The sequence below is a fragment of the Rhinolophus ferrumequinum genome, chromosome 11 (assembly GCF_004115265.2).
Source record: "Rhinolophus ferrumequinum isolate MPI-CBG mRhiFer1 chromosome 11, mRhiFer1_v1.p, whole genome shotgun sequence".
Classification (NCBI taxonomy): domain Eukaryota; kingdom Metazoa; phylum Chordata; class Mammalia; order Chiroptera; family Rhinolophidae; genus Rhinolophus; species Rhinolophus ferrumequinum.
In genome coordinates, this window is record NC_046294.1 from 64,904,738 (window position 1) to 64,922,892 (window position 18,155).

The 18,155-nt window shown below is 34.4% G+C and overlaps 1 protein-coding gene across 5 annotated transcripts; it reads left to right on the forward strand.

Annotated features, from left to right (window-relative positions):
* Positions 1-30: 30 nt before the first annotated feature.
* Positions 31-17,953, forward strand: C11H11orf54 (chromosome 11 C11orf54 homolog). Of its 5 annotated transcripts, none has more exons than XM_033121505.1 (9): positions 31-154; positions 5,317-5,468; positions 7,424-7,522; positions 10,162-10,235; positions 10,422-10,523; positions 11,505-11,681; positions 13,656-13,805; positions 15,716-15,832; positions 16,766-17,953. In XM_033121505.1, the coding sequence occupies exons 2-9, from the start codon at positions 5,414-5,416 to the stop codon at positions 16,937-16,939; spliced, it is 948 nt and encodes a 315-aa protein (XP_032977396.1). In that variant the 5' UTR covers positions 31-154; positions 5,317-5,413; the 3' UTR covers positions 16,940-17,953. The 5 variants fall into 5 exon arrangements, with proteins under 5 accessions (XP_032977396.1, XP_032977400.1, XP_032977397.1 ...); XM_033121509.1 differs by having other exon boundaries at positions 134-154; positions 5,322-5,468; XM_033121506.1 differs by lacking the exon at positions 31-154 and adding an exon at positions 4,400-4,694.
* Positions 17,954-18,155: the final 202 nt, after the last annotated feature.

Genomic DNA, 18,155 nt, shown 5'->3' on the forward strand with positions numbered 1-18,155 from the left:
CAATGTACTTCCGGAAAGAAAATGAGAGGCGGGAGACGCCATTTTGATCTCCGCGAAAAGAGGAGCGATTAAAAGTGGGCGGAGCTTTAGGGAACTCAGAGGAGGCGGAGTTGAAAGAGACAGGATTCTGGTGCAGGTTTCCCTAACCCAGTAGGTAAGTAGAACAGCCAAGAACATTTCAGCAAATGACAAAAAGAAATTGTAGGATCAAATGAACGGAATGGATGCAACCTGAGAGGAAACAGCCACTCAACATGATTTGTTTCCGGTGGTCTCGCCTTTGCTTAGCTGTGGTCCAGGGTGTGTGGGGGTGTGGGGATGAGTGGGGTGTCTGTGTGCGGTGCCGAGTGTGTTTTGTCATATTATGGATAGTTTTGTCTTCAAAAAAAAATGTTCTCTGTTACATTGTGAAAGGATCATGCCTTGACCATTATTCAAAATACGTAACCTTTGTACTAGAAGCCAGTGTTACTCTGTAGCACACCCAGTTCCTCTCTGCACCTTTGGACTTGTTAGCTCCCTCTTTCACTTCAAACTGAGGGGTCAGCTTCTCAGGAGTTGATTAACGTATCACAAGAGAAAACAACTTTTTTTTCTGTTTTTTCCCCTTAGTTCCCTAAACGGTTACTGAGTGTTAAAACAGTTTAAACTAGCTAAATTTTGGTGGGGTTTCTTTCCCAAAATAGTTACAAAAAGGAACTAGCTGGTTTGATTTGTCCACTTTCATACCTCTTTTATCATATGATAAACCAGTAAAGCTGTCTAGTGTTAGTTTATAGTTACTGTCATCTCAGGATTGGACAGACGTGGAAGGTAATCTGGTCTCTTCACTCAGTTTTCCTCCAAATATTGAACAATTCCAGGCGTAAAGTCTAATCCTTTAGGCATTTCCAGTCTATGAAAGGTAAGTATCACATATCTTACGGCCATATTCAGGAGCAGGCCTGGCCATGTAATCTGTGAGGCTCAGTACAAAATGAAAATGCAAGGTCCCTTGTTCAAAAATCAGGGGGAAAATGTTAGTTTATTATTGATAGCATTATTGTGATATTAATTATGCTATTATTAATTACTAGCATCAATTTGCTATTTAATTCACTCTAAAGAAAAATTTTAAATTATTAGCATGAATTTTACCATTCTTTATATTGTGCGCTGCCAGTTTTAAATACACATATAAGAACATTTAACTCGTATGGAGAATCACTGAAATTTCACAATTCATATTTCATAACTCATATAAACATCTACTGTTCTTACTAAAACGGTGGGGAATGCACAAAACTAACTCACCTGTATTTATTTTACTTTTTGATGTACACTCTATCGGTACTATGGAATCTGAGGACTTTTGTTGGGATGGTTTTTCCTGCAGGCAGCCCCCCTAAGAGCTCAATCCCCCTCCTCCTCCCATACCTTATCGGAGATGTCTCCCGCGGGGACAATAGTTAGAGGCCTCCCTGTCAAAACAAATGTTAAAGAAACACAGCTGCTAGGGACAGATCTCCCTGGCCCCCTGGCCAGATTTCCCCCCCAACCTGGAGGCCTAAACATATAAAACAAAGCGCCTGACCCCAGTTAGTGTTCAGTTCTTTGGGAACAATCCCACTGAGCCTGCTAGCGTAATAAAGCTGTGTTCTCCCTGATCTCTGCGAGCCGCTTGAGTCTCTCGGTCCTCGTCATTTCTTCCGCAACACTTTGAGTCTTCCTAAACCCCCATGTATCATGAGTCCACCAGAATTCTATGCTTACCCAGCTTCACAAATGCTTTATGTGAATGGGGGTAATTTGGAATGATGGTGGGCGTGCACATCGTGCCTCTCTCCTCTCATCCCAAGCATGCTCCTTTGTCCTATCAGTCTTAAACAAAAGTTCAAACATAACATTAAGAATTTCAAGATGGTGACAACAGAGCATTAAACCAAGTGCCATTCTGAGCATATTGCCTTGTGTAACTACCCTAGTTGCACACCCATGAAGCCAGCCCTGTCCCAGGGCCTTAAGTCTGGTACATTGTTAATGTTCAGTAAATAATTAGGCTGAACTGGTGTCCAGTTTGCTACACACTTGGAAGTGCTAGAAAAAGAAACAAGGCAAAATGGGATCACTTTTGCTAAGCACATTCACCAAACCAAAACCTAATAACTAGTCTAATTGCAATTTTAGCCTTTCCCAGGAGTGGAATTTTTAAGTAATCGGTATAGAATATCTTGATCAAAACTAGTGAGGTAAACTGCTTGATAAAACCCTTGGCATTCCCTTTACCCCAAAAGATGACCTGGCCTAAAAATAATCCTTTCTATTCTTTTGCTAGTATCTTGCCAGCCACACCCTTCTGCTTATAAAAACCTTCTATTTTTTACAACCCCTGGGAGCGCCCTTCTACTTGCTGGATGGGATGCTACCTGATCCATGAATCGCTTAATAAAGCTAATTAGATCCTCAAATTTACTCAGTTGAATTTTCTTCTTTAACAGAAGTCAGATAAGAGAAACACAGTTCTATCTTCAGGGATCACAGCCTAGGGGGAAGAAACAGAGCAACAGATGGTGACAGGTAACTCCTGTTACCCAACTTGTGGGTTGGGTTTTCAGTTCTCCCAGGATGGAAATCGTGCGAGAAACAATGAAATAACCAGTTGTCAGTAAAGGAGAAAAGAATTTTTATTAAAGGAGGATGGGATGGTTTGATGCATCAGGAGAGCTCACAACTAATGCTGGAGTGCCTCCTCATCTGGCTGAGTCCACCTTTTACACGTTTCTCAGTCCTTTGTTCTTGTTTGCTCGGGGAAAACTGCTGGCTTCCGCCTGCTGGTTCCTCATGACTTTTTTGCGCAGGCATAGTGGCCGTACATATTCTAACCTACTGCTTCATGCATAGCATGTTTAATTAGCATATGAAATCTCCCAGGGGTGTGTTTTGTACTATGCTAATAAGCTAAGGTCAAGAAAAGGACAGATTCTAGACTTAAAGTGCCTGCATCTATCTAAAGTGCCTGCATCTATCTAAGTCGGAACTTCCCGGGCCTGTCAATTTTCTTTGTGGTCTTCCAGCCCTCATAGCGGTTGTTTTTATTGATTAGTTAACCTTGGCTTCCTGCCCTTTGAGTACTCTCACAGATGATTTTCCAACATCTACCCCAACATTCTGAGTACTGTAAGATCACTCTATGCAAATTCTTCCTATTTGTTGAAATGTGTCATTCCTTCACCAGTTAACTCACATGATATAAAGTAATAAGTTCTGGCTTTACAGTGGGCTGGACTTAGTTTGAATTCTGTTTCTACCAGTTAATAGCTGAGTGATCTCTAGTCAATATAGTGTTTTTAACTGACTTTCTCTTTTATGAAATGAGGATAACATACATCGTTGTGAGAGGTTTTGAGAGAATGTAAAGTGCCTAACAGTGTGTCTAGTACATAATATGCAGTTAATAAACAGTTATCAGCTTGGTTGCCATAGTTTGTTTACCCCTTTTGGGCCTTGTTTCTGCAGCTCCACTTACCCAACTGCCTATTTCTATTCTTCCCTTCGCTAGACCTTACTTCTGGGCCACTGACTCCCAGCAATGGAATCTGAAGAATAAATATTGTGTGCCTCCCTGTGGCTCAAAGCTGTCCCCCTGTGGCCACTCTGACTTTGTATTACAACCTTTATAATTCCTTTCTCTCATCACTCCAACTCCAACCTCCTCTTCCCTCTCACACTATACACGCACTACCACACTGCCTTCCAGAATGTTGGCGGGGCTGAAGTTCTACATTTCTAAACCAATTATTCAGGTAGTAGCCTCCCAGGGTTGGACTTTGTTTCTATTTTGGTGGGTTTGGGGAAAACAAAAAGCAAAAAAACAACTGATCATCTTTTAAAGGGTGTAAAATCAGGTTTGAATTTAAACTTGAGTCTTTATTATTTCTACTATAAGTAGAAATATCTAGTGCTTTTATTATCCTCATTATAAATGTATTTATTCATTGAGCAGATTTTGACATGTTCTTAATTAGTACTTGCTGGTTTCTATAAAGAAAATGTGGTAAGATGTTAATACTTGGGAAATATTGTTGAAGAGTATACAGAATTATTTGTATGTAATTTTCTGTCCATCTGACATTATTTCAAAAGTTAAAATGGCTAATTCCTGAACAGTTATAGATTATTCAATTCAAAAATGTTTGAGAAAATTGAATTATGATTATATAGGACTTGGGGCCCATTATCAACTGTTTATATTTTATTTGAGACCAGTTTATGCCTATTAAGTAATTAAAGGATAATAAAAGTACTAAAGTAAATGTCAAGTCCTAAATGTATGCAATAGCATGTTTGTAGGGGATGTGTTTGGAATTATCATCAAAACTAAAAACCCAATTTCTAAGAAACTTGTGAATCTTTGGAAAAGTTAAAAAGAAATTTTTGAAAGAATTTTTCAGGGATGCTGAAGGTCACCTTTCAGTTACTAAGTAAGCATGGACCAGACTATTCAGATTAATGAGGTTTTCCATTAACAATTTTAATGAGAACTCCAACAGTGCTCTTAGAGATACTCTCCAGTTTTGCCTTTATACCCTATTGCAACTAGCCTCCAGTGGGATTTCTCACCCACCTTATTACTTTTGTTTGGGTTTATTTTTTTCTTTTGCCTTCATTTTATTTATCTCCCTCTGCTTGCACACCTCATCACCTGAACATTTGAGGTAAGATACTAATTTCTATGTATATATGCCTACTTACTGTAAAATACACTTAACCATATATTTTTAAAATATTATAATTGGTTATCAAAATAATTGAACATTAAAGCTGCTTACCAAGAAATGAAAGTAATTTGAATTTCAAAAGCTAATCTTTGTATAAGTTTCCATTTATCTTAGTAATTTAAATTTCTTTTGTAAAAGTGATAATCTAAGAAACTTAATTTTTAACCTAAATGTCAAATATGGAAAACACAAATGATCTATTGCAGAAGTACTTAAGCGTCCTGTACTGTTATCTGCAACCATTTTACACATATTCATAAATCTCAGTGACACCTTTTGCTTTAGGACCTATATTCCTTACACCAACGATTAGAAAACTCCATGTTCAACCCAGATATGTAACTAAAGAAAATGAACTTTGTGCCCTCTTGGTTTGCATTTCCTATTGTCTTTTGACTTTAAATGTCAACTGTTTAACGTATCAGTTTTTTAAAAGAGGTTACTTGGACGCTTCTTACCCGGAATTAAATATTAGCTGTGGTTGCCTTGCTGTGAGGACAGAAACCTAAACGCCCTTTTGCCCTCTTTATATAACTGAACTCTTAATGTGCATTTCCAGAGCAGCTGCTGTTCCTGTTGGGTACACCGTTAATGCTTGTGATAATTAGCCTACAGTAGCTTTATTTGTATATTCTTACACCTAAAGAAGAAAGAAAATGGCTTGTGCTGAGTATTCCTTTCATGTGCCAAGTCTAGAGGAGCTTGCTGGAGGTAAATACAGTACTAACTTTGAGTTTTTTAAATTATTCTAAAGAAAAAAATTAAAAACCAAAAATATTCTAAGAAATGATTTGTGCAATAGTACTTTCAATACAGAGCTCACTTTCCTTTTCAATATCTGTTCTGTACTATTTTAATTGAGAAAGTCCAAAATTTTGCCCCTTCAAAAAAAACTAAACTCACCATTTGAAGATTCTTGTTAAGATACCAACTTTACAGAATGAAAGTTAATATAATAATCCAAGATTTAAGTATGTGTCATGCCTAAAGAGTTGCACAATTTTGCTTTATTAACTTTTTACCAGTTACAATATTCTGTATATAATCTATGGTGTTTTAATCATATTCCCAATATACTTTTTCCCCCTCTCCTGATATGATAGGTTGCCAAAGAACTTGCTTATATTTCTCTGTCTGCATATATTTCATGTATTTCACCTTGTTCAAACAAAAATTTAAAGCAGTTTCACAAGATTAATTAGAAGGAAGATAGATAAGAAAATGAAAATACAAATAGAAATGTAAAACGAAGCCAGTAGTACTAATCCAAAACTGTATAGCCCTGAATGCTAACATTTGACAACCTTTTGGTTGTATTCTGATGGTAACTATAAAACCTACCCTTATTTCTCAACGTGTGTCTTTCCTGGTAGTTCATATCTCAGATTGAAGTCAAGAAGTGTACTCAACGTTTTGCTTGGTTGCGGCTCTCCTCTTATAACCTTATTTTTTCCTAAACTCAATGGCAGCTAGTAAACAATCTGTATTGCTAGTATTCTTTGCCTGTGTTTTTCTATCAGTCTTTCTGTCTTCCCTGATAGGACAGTTAGGAATCTTTTCTTTGAATACCTTTCTTCTTTTGAGTGCTTACGTTTTTATTTTCCTTCTACATATAAAACATATATTCAGTACAAAACAGAAATGGAATCTATGTTTTTGGGTTAAATTTTCAGTGTTTATAGAATATCTTATAGCAAGAACTTGTTCCCTTTGTAATTGGTGAAAAATAGATTTTAATATATTTCCACACACTGAGTCTTAATTCTTATTTATAAGTCTACAGTCATTAGTCTAGGTAGAGGAATGTTCCAGTTGATTTGGTTTCTTTTCTCATATAGACAACAGATCTGGTATAGAATATCTATCAGGCGAGATTTAGGATGACTTCATGTTTTTAGAAAGTCTGATTCTACAAGACCTGAACTACGGAGTGACACCACTATCAGAGACATTTTCATAAGAACTTTTCATCCTTAAAAGTACATTGCTCTTAAATTTATAAATTTGAGACATCTGTTTGCACTTTTATATTTTTATTGTGTTATAATATGTCTATAGTAAAGTGCACTAATCTGAAGTGTATAGCTTGATGAATTTTAACACATTTACACCCATGTCACCACCATCCAGATCAAGATATACAATATTCCCAGCATTCCAAAAAGCTCCTTCACTTTCCCCATTAATATTTATACCCCAAGAGATAACGACTATTCTGACTTCTGTCAACTTAGTTGCCTGTTTTTGAAATACGTATAAGTAAAATAATATTATATGTACTCTTTTGCATCTTGCTTCTTTTGCTCAACATTTGGTCTGTAAGGTTTAAGGAAACTGTTGCATGTAATTAATGACACTCTAAGTTTAAATATTTACATTTCAATAGGTCTTTGGAATTCTCCCCAAAAGAAGTCCTCACCTATGTGCATCTTCAGTGGTTTATAATCACTATGATTTACACTTGTATTTGTGTCTTAGTCTACATTATATCTTGTGATTAATTATGTGTCTAACATCAAATTATATTCATTAATAAGACCATTTCCCTTTCTTTTTAAATTATATAAATTTAGGTTGAATGTGTGACACAAAAAAGTTGAGGGAAGATTTGATGTGGGGACAGTTTTTACCAAATGTGAAATAACCCTTTTCCTTGCCTTCCGTAGTTCTGCAGAAGGGGCTAAAGGATAACTTTGCTGATGTCCAGGTCTCTGTAGTTGATTGCCCTGATTTGACTAAGGAGCCATTTACCTTTCCTGTAAAAGGTAAGCAATTTTTGCAATAAGCTTTTGTGTTTCAGTCCTAATCTTTTTCTGAAACCAGAATTATGTTGAAAGATTATCTAAAATTATCTGCGCATAAAGGACATTGGCCTAACTTTTAAATTAAAACGTGCTTAATTTCTGTGCTCACTGTTTTTTTATATTGGTCAAGTTTCAGTTTGTACCCTTGTGGAAAAGTATTGTGTTTTATGTACTTTCATAATTTTCACAAGTTACATAATATTCAATAGGCTAGAATCCTTGGTATCACATGAGAATTTTGTTTTTAATTGCTTAAGTGACTGTTGTGGAAACTTACTGTGATTTTTATGTTTTTATTTATTCATTCAAGACCAGAAGGGATCTTGTATCTGAATCATCCATTAAATACTTATATCCCTTCAACCAATTTGCCAAATGATCATCCAGTATTTAAAGTGAGAAGGAAAGGAAATACTGGTTGAGTAAATATAATTTGTCAGTATGATATCTATGTTTGATGCCTTAATTTTTACAATAATACTGCAAGGTGATACCAGCCCTAATTTATAGATGAGAAAACTGAAGCTCAGAGAGGCTTAGTAAGCTCCGTGTGAAGCATATCAGGATTCAAATCCAGGTCAGTCTGCTTCCAAAGTTCAACATTACACCCCACTGTGATGAGGAATTTGGAACTAAACACACTCACTCATTCTTTTATTAAGTAATTGACATCTTTGTTAAATAGTAGTTTTATATAGAAGTCCTGGATTCTAGTTCTTTCTCTGCCACATTTCAGTTTTCATTTACTTGGGTACACCAATTAATGTATTTGGGCTGCAGATTGGGGTTAAATGTTATTTTGGCGTCTTCCCAGTTTAAGCAACCTTTGATTTTTAAGTAGGCATGTAAATTCTAGAAGGTTTGTGTACCAGATAGCAATTTCTCTTCATCCATTAAAAGCATTTAGCATGATTTTTTATAGCCAAGTTTCTTCTAATTATAGAGTAATACATTTTCTCCTAAAGAATGAATGAATGAATGAATAAATAAATAAATAAATAAATAAATAAATAAATAAATAAATAAATAAATTAGAAAACACAGAAAGGTACAAGGAAAAGGAAAAAAAATGTTTAATCTAAATTCTGTCACCCAAAGGATTATACTTTGAAAAAGAGTTTTCTGGTCAATAATTTCCGAGTCTTTAAATTACAATGTAAGGAAGCCAGATATGTATGTAATATATACTTATGATTTTTCTACATGAACTGGTCTTGCTGAAGGACCTTACTATGTTTACTAGTATTATCTGATCTCTCTACATAGTTCATACTGTTTGGCCATGGCTGCCTGACATTCTCTCTCCCTTTGGTTCTCCTCTGTCTTTGGTTCTTTTGCCTCTTCTTCATGGGTGCTATTCCTACCTCCATGTTCTTTCTTCCTCATTTTTCCTGATTCCTTTCTTTCTGGCAGGCGCTTAAATTTAATTCTTTCCTGAATTCTTTCCTCAGTCTCTTCTTATTCTGTACAGTCTCTCTGGGCTTTTCTTTCTACTCCTGTGGTTTTAATTACTATTTGAATACAACTTTGAAATCTGTACATCTCACCTACATCTTTTTTTTCTTAGCTGTATATCAGTAATTCCAGCTATTTACAGGACATTTCCACCTACTTGTATATACACATATGTTAAAGACAACTTGAGGTCAACATGTCTAAATTTAACTCATTACTTCACCATAGTTGCCTATTCTTTGTTTTTTTTCTTAATTTCCTCTTCCCTGTCTTTACAAGTTACCATTTTTAGTTCATTACTTGTCATTTCTCTGGATTACTAAAATAGTCTTCTAATGGTTTCTCTAAACTTCAATGTTACTGTCACCTATGAGAAAAAGTTTTATCCATGAGTAATTTCTGCTGATCCCATAGAAAACATTTCCAAAATTCCTAATTATAATGGGACCTAAAAGGATTTATATGTCTACCCTGTGCATAGCTGAAGAAATAGAGCAGTTATCTCTACTGTGTACTGGTGTTAGTATGAAACTGATGAGACTACTTTTTCTCAAACAAAAGGTAATTATTTTCCACCCTACATTAAAAAATAAAATGTCTTCTCCCAAATTGTGTCTAGCTATACCTGTGATGTTAATTAAAAATGTTAGGTAGAATGTTCCTAACCTATGAAGTTACCTCTAATTACTTGTCATTTTTATAAACCTTGGGAATAAACAACTTTGACAAGAGGATTTCCAAATATGGATTTCTGAAAGAACTAATATTATATTCTACCACAGCAAAATATTTTAAAATACAATTTTATCTAAATCCCTGCCCCACAAACCCAGATTTTTAAAGGAATAAGTAATTGTATACTAATTCTAGAAACCTCATCCAATCCAGGCTTTGGCCCAATTCTAGCCCTTGCCCTATTTCTATTACCTTTGGGTTACCAACTATATCAAATCATGCTTGGAATGACAATGTTGGAGTCACAGGTAGTTAGAATAGGACATAAGTCCTAGTTGCTTACATCTCCCAAGCCCTACTATTTGTAAAACTATGAAAATGGAAAAGTTATATACTCTTAGTGTCTCCTGACTTTTTATAATACTTGAATTAGATGTTTGCCTATTTTTAAGATGGCTTACTTTTTTTAGGCATCTGTGGGAAAACGAGAATTGCAGAAATAGGAGGTGTGCCTTACTTAGTGCCTCTTGTAAATAAAAAAAAAGTAAGTGTACTTTTTTACTCTTCACATTCACATAAAAATTGTAGAAGTTGAGTTGATTCCTCTTTTTAGTAATAGAAGACCCACTGACCAATGTGGCAAGGAAGTGTTAATGGACTCAGTAATAAAAAGTAAACTAGGTATTTGTATAAGTTGTGATTTAAATAACATTTTTTTCCTCTCGTATAGGTTTATGATCTAAATAAGATTGCAAAAGAAATCAAGCTACCTGGAGCTTTTATTCTTGGAGCAGGGGCAGGCCCATTTCAGACTCTTGGGTTCAATTCTGAGGTCAGCGTATATATGTAATTATTTTATTGATTTATATGTGTATATTTTATTGATTCGACATTTTGTTTGCCATTTTCCTTTTACTGCCCTATCAGAAATCCTGCTTTCTGAATGAATTGTAAGTGGCTGATGTCAGTTCTCTCTACAGGTTTGATACTGATTGACACAGACTTGGACTACAGCACATGCTCCAGTTGGTCCTACTGTAATGGAGCACGAACTTGTAGTGCTCAGGTTTTCTTAGGGTATACACAGTCTTAGATGAGTCCAAGGTCCTACTCTGGTCTGCTGAGGACCCTGAATTGTGAACAATTTTAATCCTTATACATCAGAGGATTCCTAGCTTCTCTGTGAATCTTTACTTTTGGTATGCTTTTTCAATCAGAAGATGAATGGAATATTTAATGATCTAGTCAACTCCCCCTTTCAGACCAAATAGTAGGAACCTACTCCAGTAGTATGATGATTATTCACAAAAGGAAATATCTGTTACTGTGAATGTCAATATAACAACATTAAAAAAAAAATCACTTTGTTTCTTCACATCTCACGAATAGAAGAGTGAATGAATGGCTGCTTCAGTCTGCCCATTCTCTCCCAACCTTTACAGATGTGCCCATTAGTCAATAAGCATACTAGTTCTTTTGCAGAATCATTAATGTAATTTGCCTAGTGTGCAAAATAGAAAAAAAATATAAAATTAAGACATTTTAAAGCAAATGTTACGTTATGGGAACACTGTAAGAAATACTATAAACATTTTGTAAAATGTTTCTTTCAGTTTTTTGGTATTTATAAATCTTTCAATATTTTGTTTTGAACCTAAAATTAAATGTTTCATATTTCATGTTTTCTTGTTAGGTCTTGAAATAAAATGTCTTAAAGTCTAGGATAAAATTGTGTCACATCATTCAAGATATTCTGTTTTCAAAGACATACGAGGATTGACTAATTTTACCTTATTTACTTTTCTTTTTTTAGTTTATGCCAGTCATTCAAACAGAAAGTGAACACAAACCTCCTGTAAATGGAAGTTACTTTGCACGTGTTAACCCTGAAGATGGAGGGTGCCTACTAGAGAAATACAGTGAGAAATATCATGATTTTGGGTGTGCATTACTGGCTAATCTTTTTGCCAGTGAGGGCCAACCTGGAAAGGTGATTTTGTTCATAAGAACGTTGTTCTTTAAAAGTTCTCAGCTAAAAATTTGAACTTTTTTTGCCACAAATATGGTTTTCTAAAGAAACTCCAAAGTACCTAAGTCAGAGCTTTTTAAATAACCCAGTTATGAAAGACAGAGAGTACTGCAGGCAGAGTGAAAAAGTCTCATTTAAAACTGAGGTTAAGAAGAATATCTAGTAAGCAATACTCTTTTTTTCCTGAGGAACAAAAACGTAACAGGATATTCATGTGGGGAGTGAGTTAGTCAATTAGATGAACCAAGTAGCTGTTATAGATAATATCTACTTATAGTTGGTTTATATGTAATTCATTTATTGCTGACTATTGATTGAACTAGATAGAAATGATGGTAGCAAAAAATTATAGCAGGAAGGAGGTAAAGAAAATTAGTGTCTCACTTCAAATTTACTTCCTATTAGTACATAAAAAGTTGATTTCAGTTTTAGCATTTGTGAAAACTGATTTTGTAGGCACAGATAGCTACTTCAGCTACTTTGAGAAATGAGGTAGTGAACTAAAAATTTCTAATAAAGTAGAGATAATATAAGTCCAGAATTTTAAAGGAAGTGAGAAAACGTAATCATTTTCTCCTCCCCTGCAATTAAATAATCTCAGTTATGAAAGATTCAGAATACTACAGGCAGAGTGAAAGTCTCATTTAAAACTTAAGTTAAAAAACTTAGGTTAAGAATAATACTTAGTAAGCAATGCCTTTTAAGCCAGGGAATTCTTAACCTATGACCACACTGACATATGATGATAAGAATCTCTAAAGTCCAGTGTAAGATTTAGCTATCACTCTTTCTCAGTCTAAGAAAGCATGAATAAGACTTATTATTAGAGTAAATTATACACACACACACACACACACAGAGGGTGCCAAAAAAAGGTATACACATTTTAAGAAAGGAAAACTATTAAAATTGTGTTACTCAATATATACCAATAACAAAAAAGGAATATAAGTCACATTTTTTTTTTTTTAAAGATTTTATTGGGGAAGGGGAACAGAACTTTATTGGGGAACAGTGTGTACTTCCAGGACTTTTTTCCAAGTCAAGTTGTTGTCCTTTCAGTCTTAGTTGTGGAGGGCGCAGCTCAGCTCCAGGTCCAGTTGCCATTGCTAGTTGCAGGGGGCGCAGCCCACCATCCCTTGCGGGACTCGAGGAATTGAACCAGCAACCTTGTGGTTGAGAGAATGCTCTCCAACCAACTGAGCCATCCAGGAGGCAGCTCAGCTCAAGGTGCCGTGTTCAATCTTAGTTGCAGGGGGCCGCCTGAGCCACCGGGCCGGCCCCCTATAAGTCACATTTGACTTCTGCAATTACGAGAGGTGCTCAAAGTGGTTACCATTAGCGTCTAGACATTTCTGATTATGGCAAACTACTGCTTGAGCAATGTTGACCAAAGTGTCCACTGGTATACATTTTTTTGGCATATATATATATGCCAAATAATTAATTTATTCCTGACTATTGATTGAACTAGATAGAAATGATGGTAGCAAAAAATTATAGCAGGAAGGAGGTAAAGAAAATTAATGCCTCATTAATAGATAACATTAAGACATGTTATTTATGTATTACTTTTTGAAGTTGAATTACGTGGCAATGTGTGGTGACATTCGATCAAAAGATGGCGTTTATCTAATGAATGCTAGCATCATTCATTGTATTACAATTTTAATAGTTTTTTTCCTTTTTTAAAATGTGTATACATTTTTTTAGGACTGTGTGTGTGTGTGTGTGTGTGTGTGTGTGTATTTGTGTAAAATTGATCAAGACTTGACACAGAATTGAGATACCTCAACTCATATTTGGGTACTCAATTGGGCACACAATTGAATATTTGCTTGATGGCATTAGATTATATAATATTTCACTCTGGTAGTTATTTACATAAAATTTTGCACCTTAGAACAATGCTATGCATATTTATGTCCTCTCTAGGTCATTGAGGTGAAAGCCCAAAGAAGAACTGGAAAACTTAACTTTGTGACTTGTATGAGACAGACTCTTGAAAAACACTATGGAGATAAGCCTGTAGGGATGGGAGGTACTTTTGTAATTCAGAAGGGAAAAGTGAAGACTCACATTATGGTAAGGGCCTGTGGGTGCGTGATGGCATGTATGTGTGGTATGTAGGTATGCACATGCTGATGATCTTAAGGATTTTAATATACATTGACAATTCTACCTGTAAATACACCCTGAACAAATCCTTTTACTAGATTGCATTACTTTAAAATTTAAATGATAAACAAAACTGTAAATCATGTTGTGCGATAATGTCTAGCTAGAGTCCTTTTTTCATGTCAATATATTAGAACTTTCTTTTCAATATGTTTGCTTTTAAGATCAAGATAGATGTGAGTGTAAGCCTGAGAAACGGATTATTATTTTTATTATTTTTATTGACAGAATCCCAAACTCTGTACATAGATTTTGCTATTAGGATGGTAGTGGTTTTGGGGCAAGAACTCATGAATATTACAATGTTATAGGCTAAATACAATAAGTTTACAAGACATTAAGCATAGAATACTATATGCATACAGACCCAGGGCATTCAGGATTTTTAAAATGATTTTTGGTAGGTGAATGAATGAATAAATGAATGAATGAAGTGTATAAGTGATTACAACTTAATTTCCTTTTTGTTTTATCAGTAAAGCCATTAGAAAACATTTTGTTTTAGTGGTTTTTTTATCCTGATAATTTTAAATGGCAAGCCAGCTTATCCTGCAAGGAAAGATACAACATTTGTGAAACTACTTACTTTTCCGAATTATTTACAAGAAAATTACGGACAAATCTATTTGTAAATACCACATTATTATACAGTTGTACAGCCAGTATGGAAAACAGTATGGCGGTACTTCAAAAAATTTTTAAAAATAGAACTACCATATGATCCAGCAATTCTACTTCTGGGTATATATCCAAAGGAAATGAAATCAGTATCTTGAAGAGATTATCTGCACTCCTGTGTTCACTACAGCATTATTCACAATAGCCAAGTTATGGAAACAACCTAACTGTCAATGGATGAATGGATAAAGAAATTGTGATCATCTATCTATCTACCGTGTTTCCCCGAAAATGAGACCTAGCCGGACAATCAACTCTAATGCATCTTTTGGAGCAAAAATTCATATAAGACCCGGTCTTATTTTACTATAAAGACCGGGTCTTTATAATATAATGTAATGTAATATACAGAGTCTTATATTAATTTTTGCTCCAAAAGACGCATTAGAGCTGATTGTCTGGCTAGGCCTTATTTTTGGAGAAACACTATCTATCTAATCTATCTATCTAATCTATCTAATCTATCTCTATCTATCTATCTAATCTATCTTATCTATCTTATCTATCTATCTATCTATCTATCTAGCCATCCAATTGTGATATATATATGGAAAATGATTCAGGCTTAAAAAAGAAGGAAATCCTGCCATTTGCAATAACGTAGATGAGCTTGGAGGACATTACATACTAAGTGAAATAAGAACAGAAAGATAAATATTGCATGATATCACTTATATGTGGAATGTGAAAAAGTCTAAATTAGAGAAACAGTAGAAAGGTGGTTGTCAGAGGCTTGGGAGTGATAGTGCGGGGAAATGGGGAAATTTGGCCAAAGAGTACAAACTTTCAGTTATAAGATGAATAAGTTCTAGAGATCTAATGTACGTTGTGGTAATTATAGTTAATAATAAAATACTGTGTACTTGAATAAGTACAGATGACATTTAGATTAGGATGAGGATATATTCACAGGAAAACTGAGGCAATGAACAATAAAAATATAATAGACTCATTCCTTCATTTATTCATTTATATGTTTTAGTGTGTACACATTGATCCCTTTGAAAACTAGGGTGTATAACTTCTTTTGATGGCAAAGATAGTCAATAGAATACATAAGAAGTCTTAAAATTTTTAACTTAATATAAAATTTTAATTCTTAACATTATGTTTATTTGTTTAATGATCTTTTATTGTAGCCTGCAGAATTTTCTTCCTGCCCATTGAAATCTGATGAAGAGGTGAATAAATGGTTGCATTTTTATGAGATGAAGGCTCCTTTGGTTTGTCTCCCAGTTTTTGTCTCCAGAGACCCAGTAAGTCTACATATGTCTTTTACATTGCAGCATGTACAATGATAATGCTCAATTTTTAGGATATTCTTTTAGAATTAAGCACCTTTTATGTTGTTCGTTTAAGAAGTAGGAGAGTGTCTAGAATTATCTTCAAAGATAAAGGAACAGGTAGCTAACAACCCTGTAAGTTGGCAGGGCAGATTTCAACTTTGAGAAAATGAACGCATAGGCAACACCCAAGTCATGTTATTAAATACTAGACTCATGACTGGATTCAGGTCTCCTATTATTTTGTTTGTTGTTCATTATACTCTTCATTATATTCTAAAACTATACACTAAGAAAAAACATTATAATATAGACCAATTCAAAGCAAGTATCTACCAAAATACTAGCTAGTGATATATTTTATTACATATCTAGGAATATTAAGTATTTTCATAAGTGTGTAAAATAATGAGTTAAAAGGTTATTCATGACAGCATTGCTACAATAGCAGAATTGGAAATAATCTAAACATCAGTTGGAAAGTGGTATGTACCTACAATAGAATACCATGTAGGTGTAAAACAATAAGGAAGCTCTTTTATGATCTGATATACAAAGATCTCAAAGCTATATTGTTAAATGAAGAAAAGCAGTATACAGCACAGTATGTACAGAGTGCTACCATTTGAGTAAAAAAATAATAAATCTTTCTAGAAGGATATAGGAGAAATTGCTTACATTGGTTGCCTACAAGGAAAGAGAGTGGCGAGGTCAGGAGATGGAAAGATTTTTTTTTACTGAATATATCCTTTTGCACCCTTTGAATTTTGAATCATGTGAATGTATTACCTACTTAAACAATAAAATAAAAACTACTATAAAAAATAAAAAAGGTCTCCCTGCCCCTTAAATAAATTCTATCCAAAATAATTTCAGTATTAACAGAGAGCTTGTCTGTCATCCTAGGGGTTTGATTTGCGATTGGAGCACACTCACTGTTTCAGCCATCATGGAGAAGGTGGCCACTACCATTATGACACTACCCCAGATACAGTGGAGTATCTTGGCTACTTCTTACCTGCAGAGTTTCTCTATCGTGTTGATCAACCAAAAGAGACCCATTCATTTGGGCGAGATTAAATCAACTGATATTTAGAAAAAGAAATGATTAACTAAGGTTAATTAATTGATACAAATATAAAATCCAACAAAAGTGATCTCACTATACACCCTATTTTTCTGGCCTTTGAAATGAAAAGTATGTTGACATTGCTCTGTGTTATTTCATAGATCTATCTGAAAAGTTTATTGGGAACAAAGATAACATGATGGAGATATTCTTCGTTATTTTTTTATTCTAAAAATCAGTCCTATATTTATACCTTAAATATAAACTTGATCTGGAATTATGTGATTGGTTATTTTTACTATTTAACAGTAATAACTTACATTTGTTTAACATTATTAAATTTTTCAAATTAGTCTCACAATTGCTAATTGCTATTTCTGAGTATTAGGAAAATTAGCATTGGAAGTTTGATAGTTGTTGACTCTTTGTATTGAATTTTAAAAATCTATTTTAGAAGTCAAAGTATACTTTTTTCATGGAATAAGGTGGTCAGAGGGAGCAACTTTATCCCTTTTGGTGCCTATTGAACCAAACTCAGTTTGCAATTTGCCTTTCACAAACATTAGTAGCTAGGTTAGCAAATATTAGTCATGATTCCTCCTTTGTTTGGATTGCTGACTGGCAGCAGTTTGTGCCTGGTTGGTTATTTGCAAGAAAGGGAAAAAAAACAACATCAAAACACAACATTGAAGTGAGTATACTTTAATTTATATATAAGGCTATTGCTAAACACGACCATTGTCCATGAAATATAAAATTACACTCTTACTAATTATGGTTCAAATTTTCTTCAGTGTTCTTCTATAATAATCATTAGCCAAAAATCAACTCTCTAATTTTACTAATACCAACAATGTGCAGATTTAGGAGCTCTTCAGTACTAAGCACATAATAAATCTTCAAAAAATATTTTTTGATTGTCTTCTTTGTATGTTAACTATTACATGTCCTTTGAGTATAAATTACTAAATATTTAAAAATAAGCACTAGTTTGTAGCAAAAAAATAAAAATTTTATATTCATAATGTGATACTGTGTTTCTTTTTAATATTCTTCCTCCTGACAAAAATATCAGTGCTCATATTCATTCATTTAACAAATAGTATTAAACACCTACCCAGTCCTCTGGAATGTAAGCTCTATGAGGGCAAGGGTGTTGGTCACCACTATAGCACTAGTGCCTTTAACAGTGCCTGGCCAAAGTAGGCACTCAATAAATATTGGTTG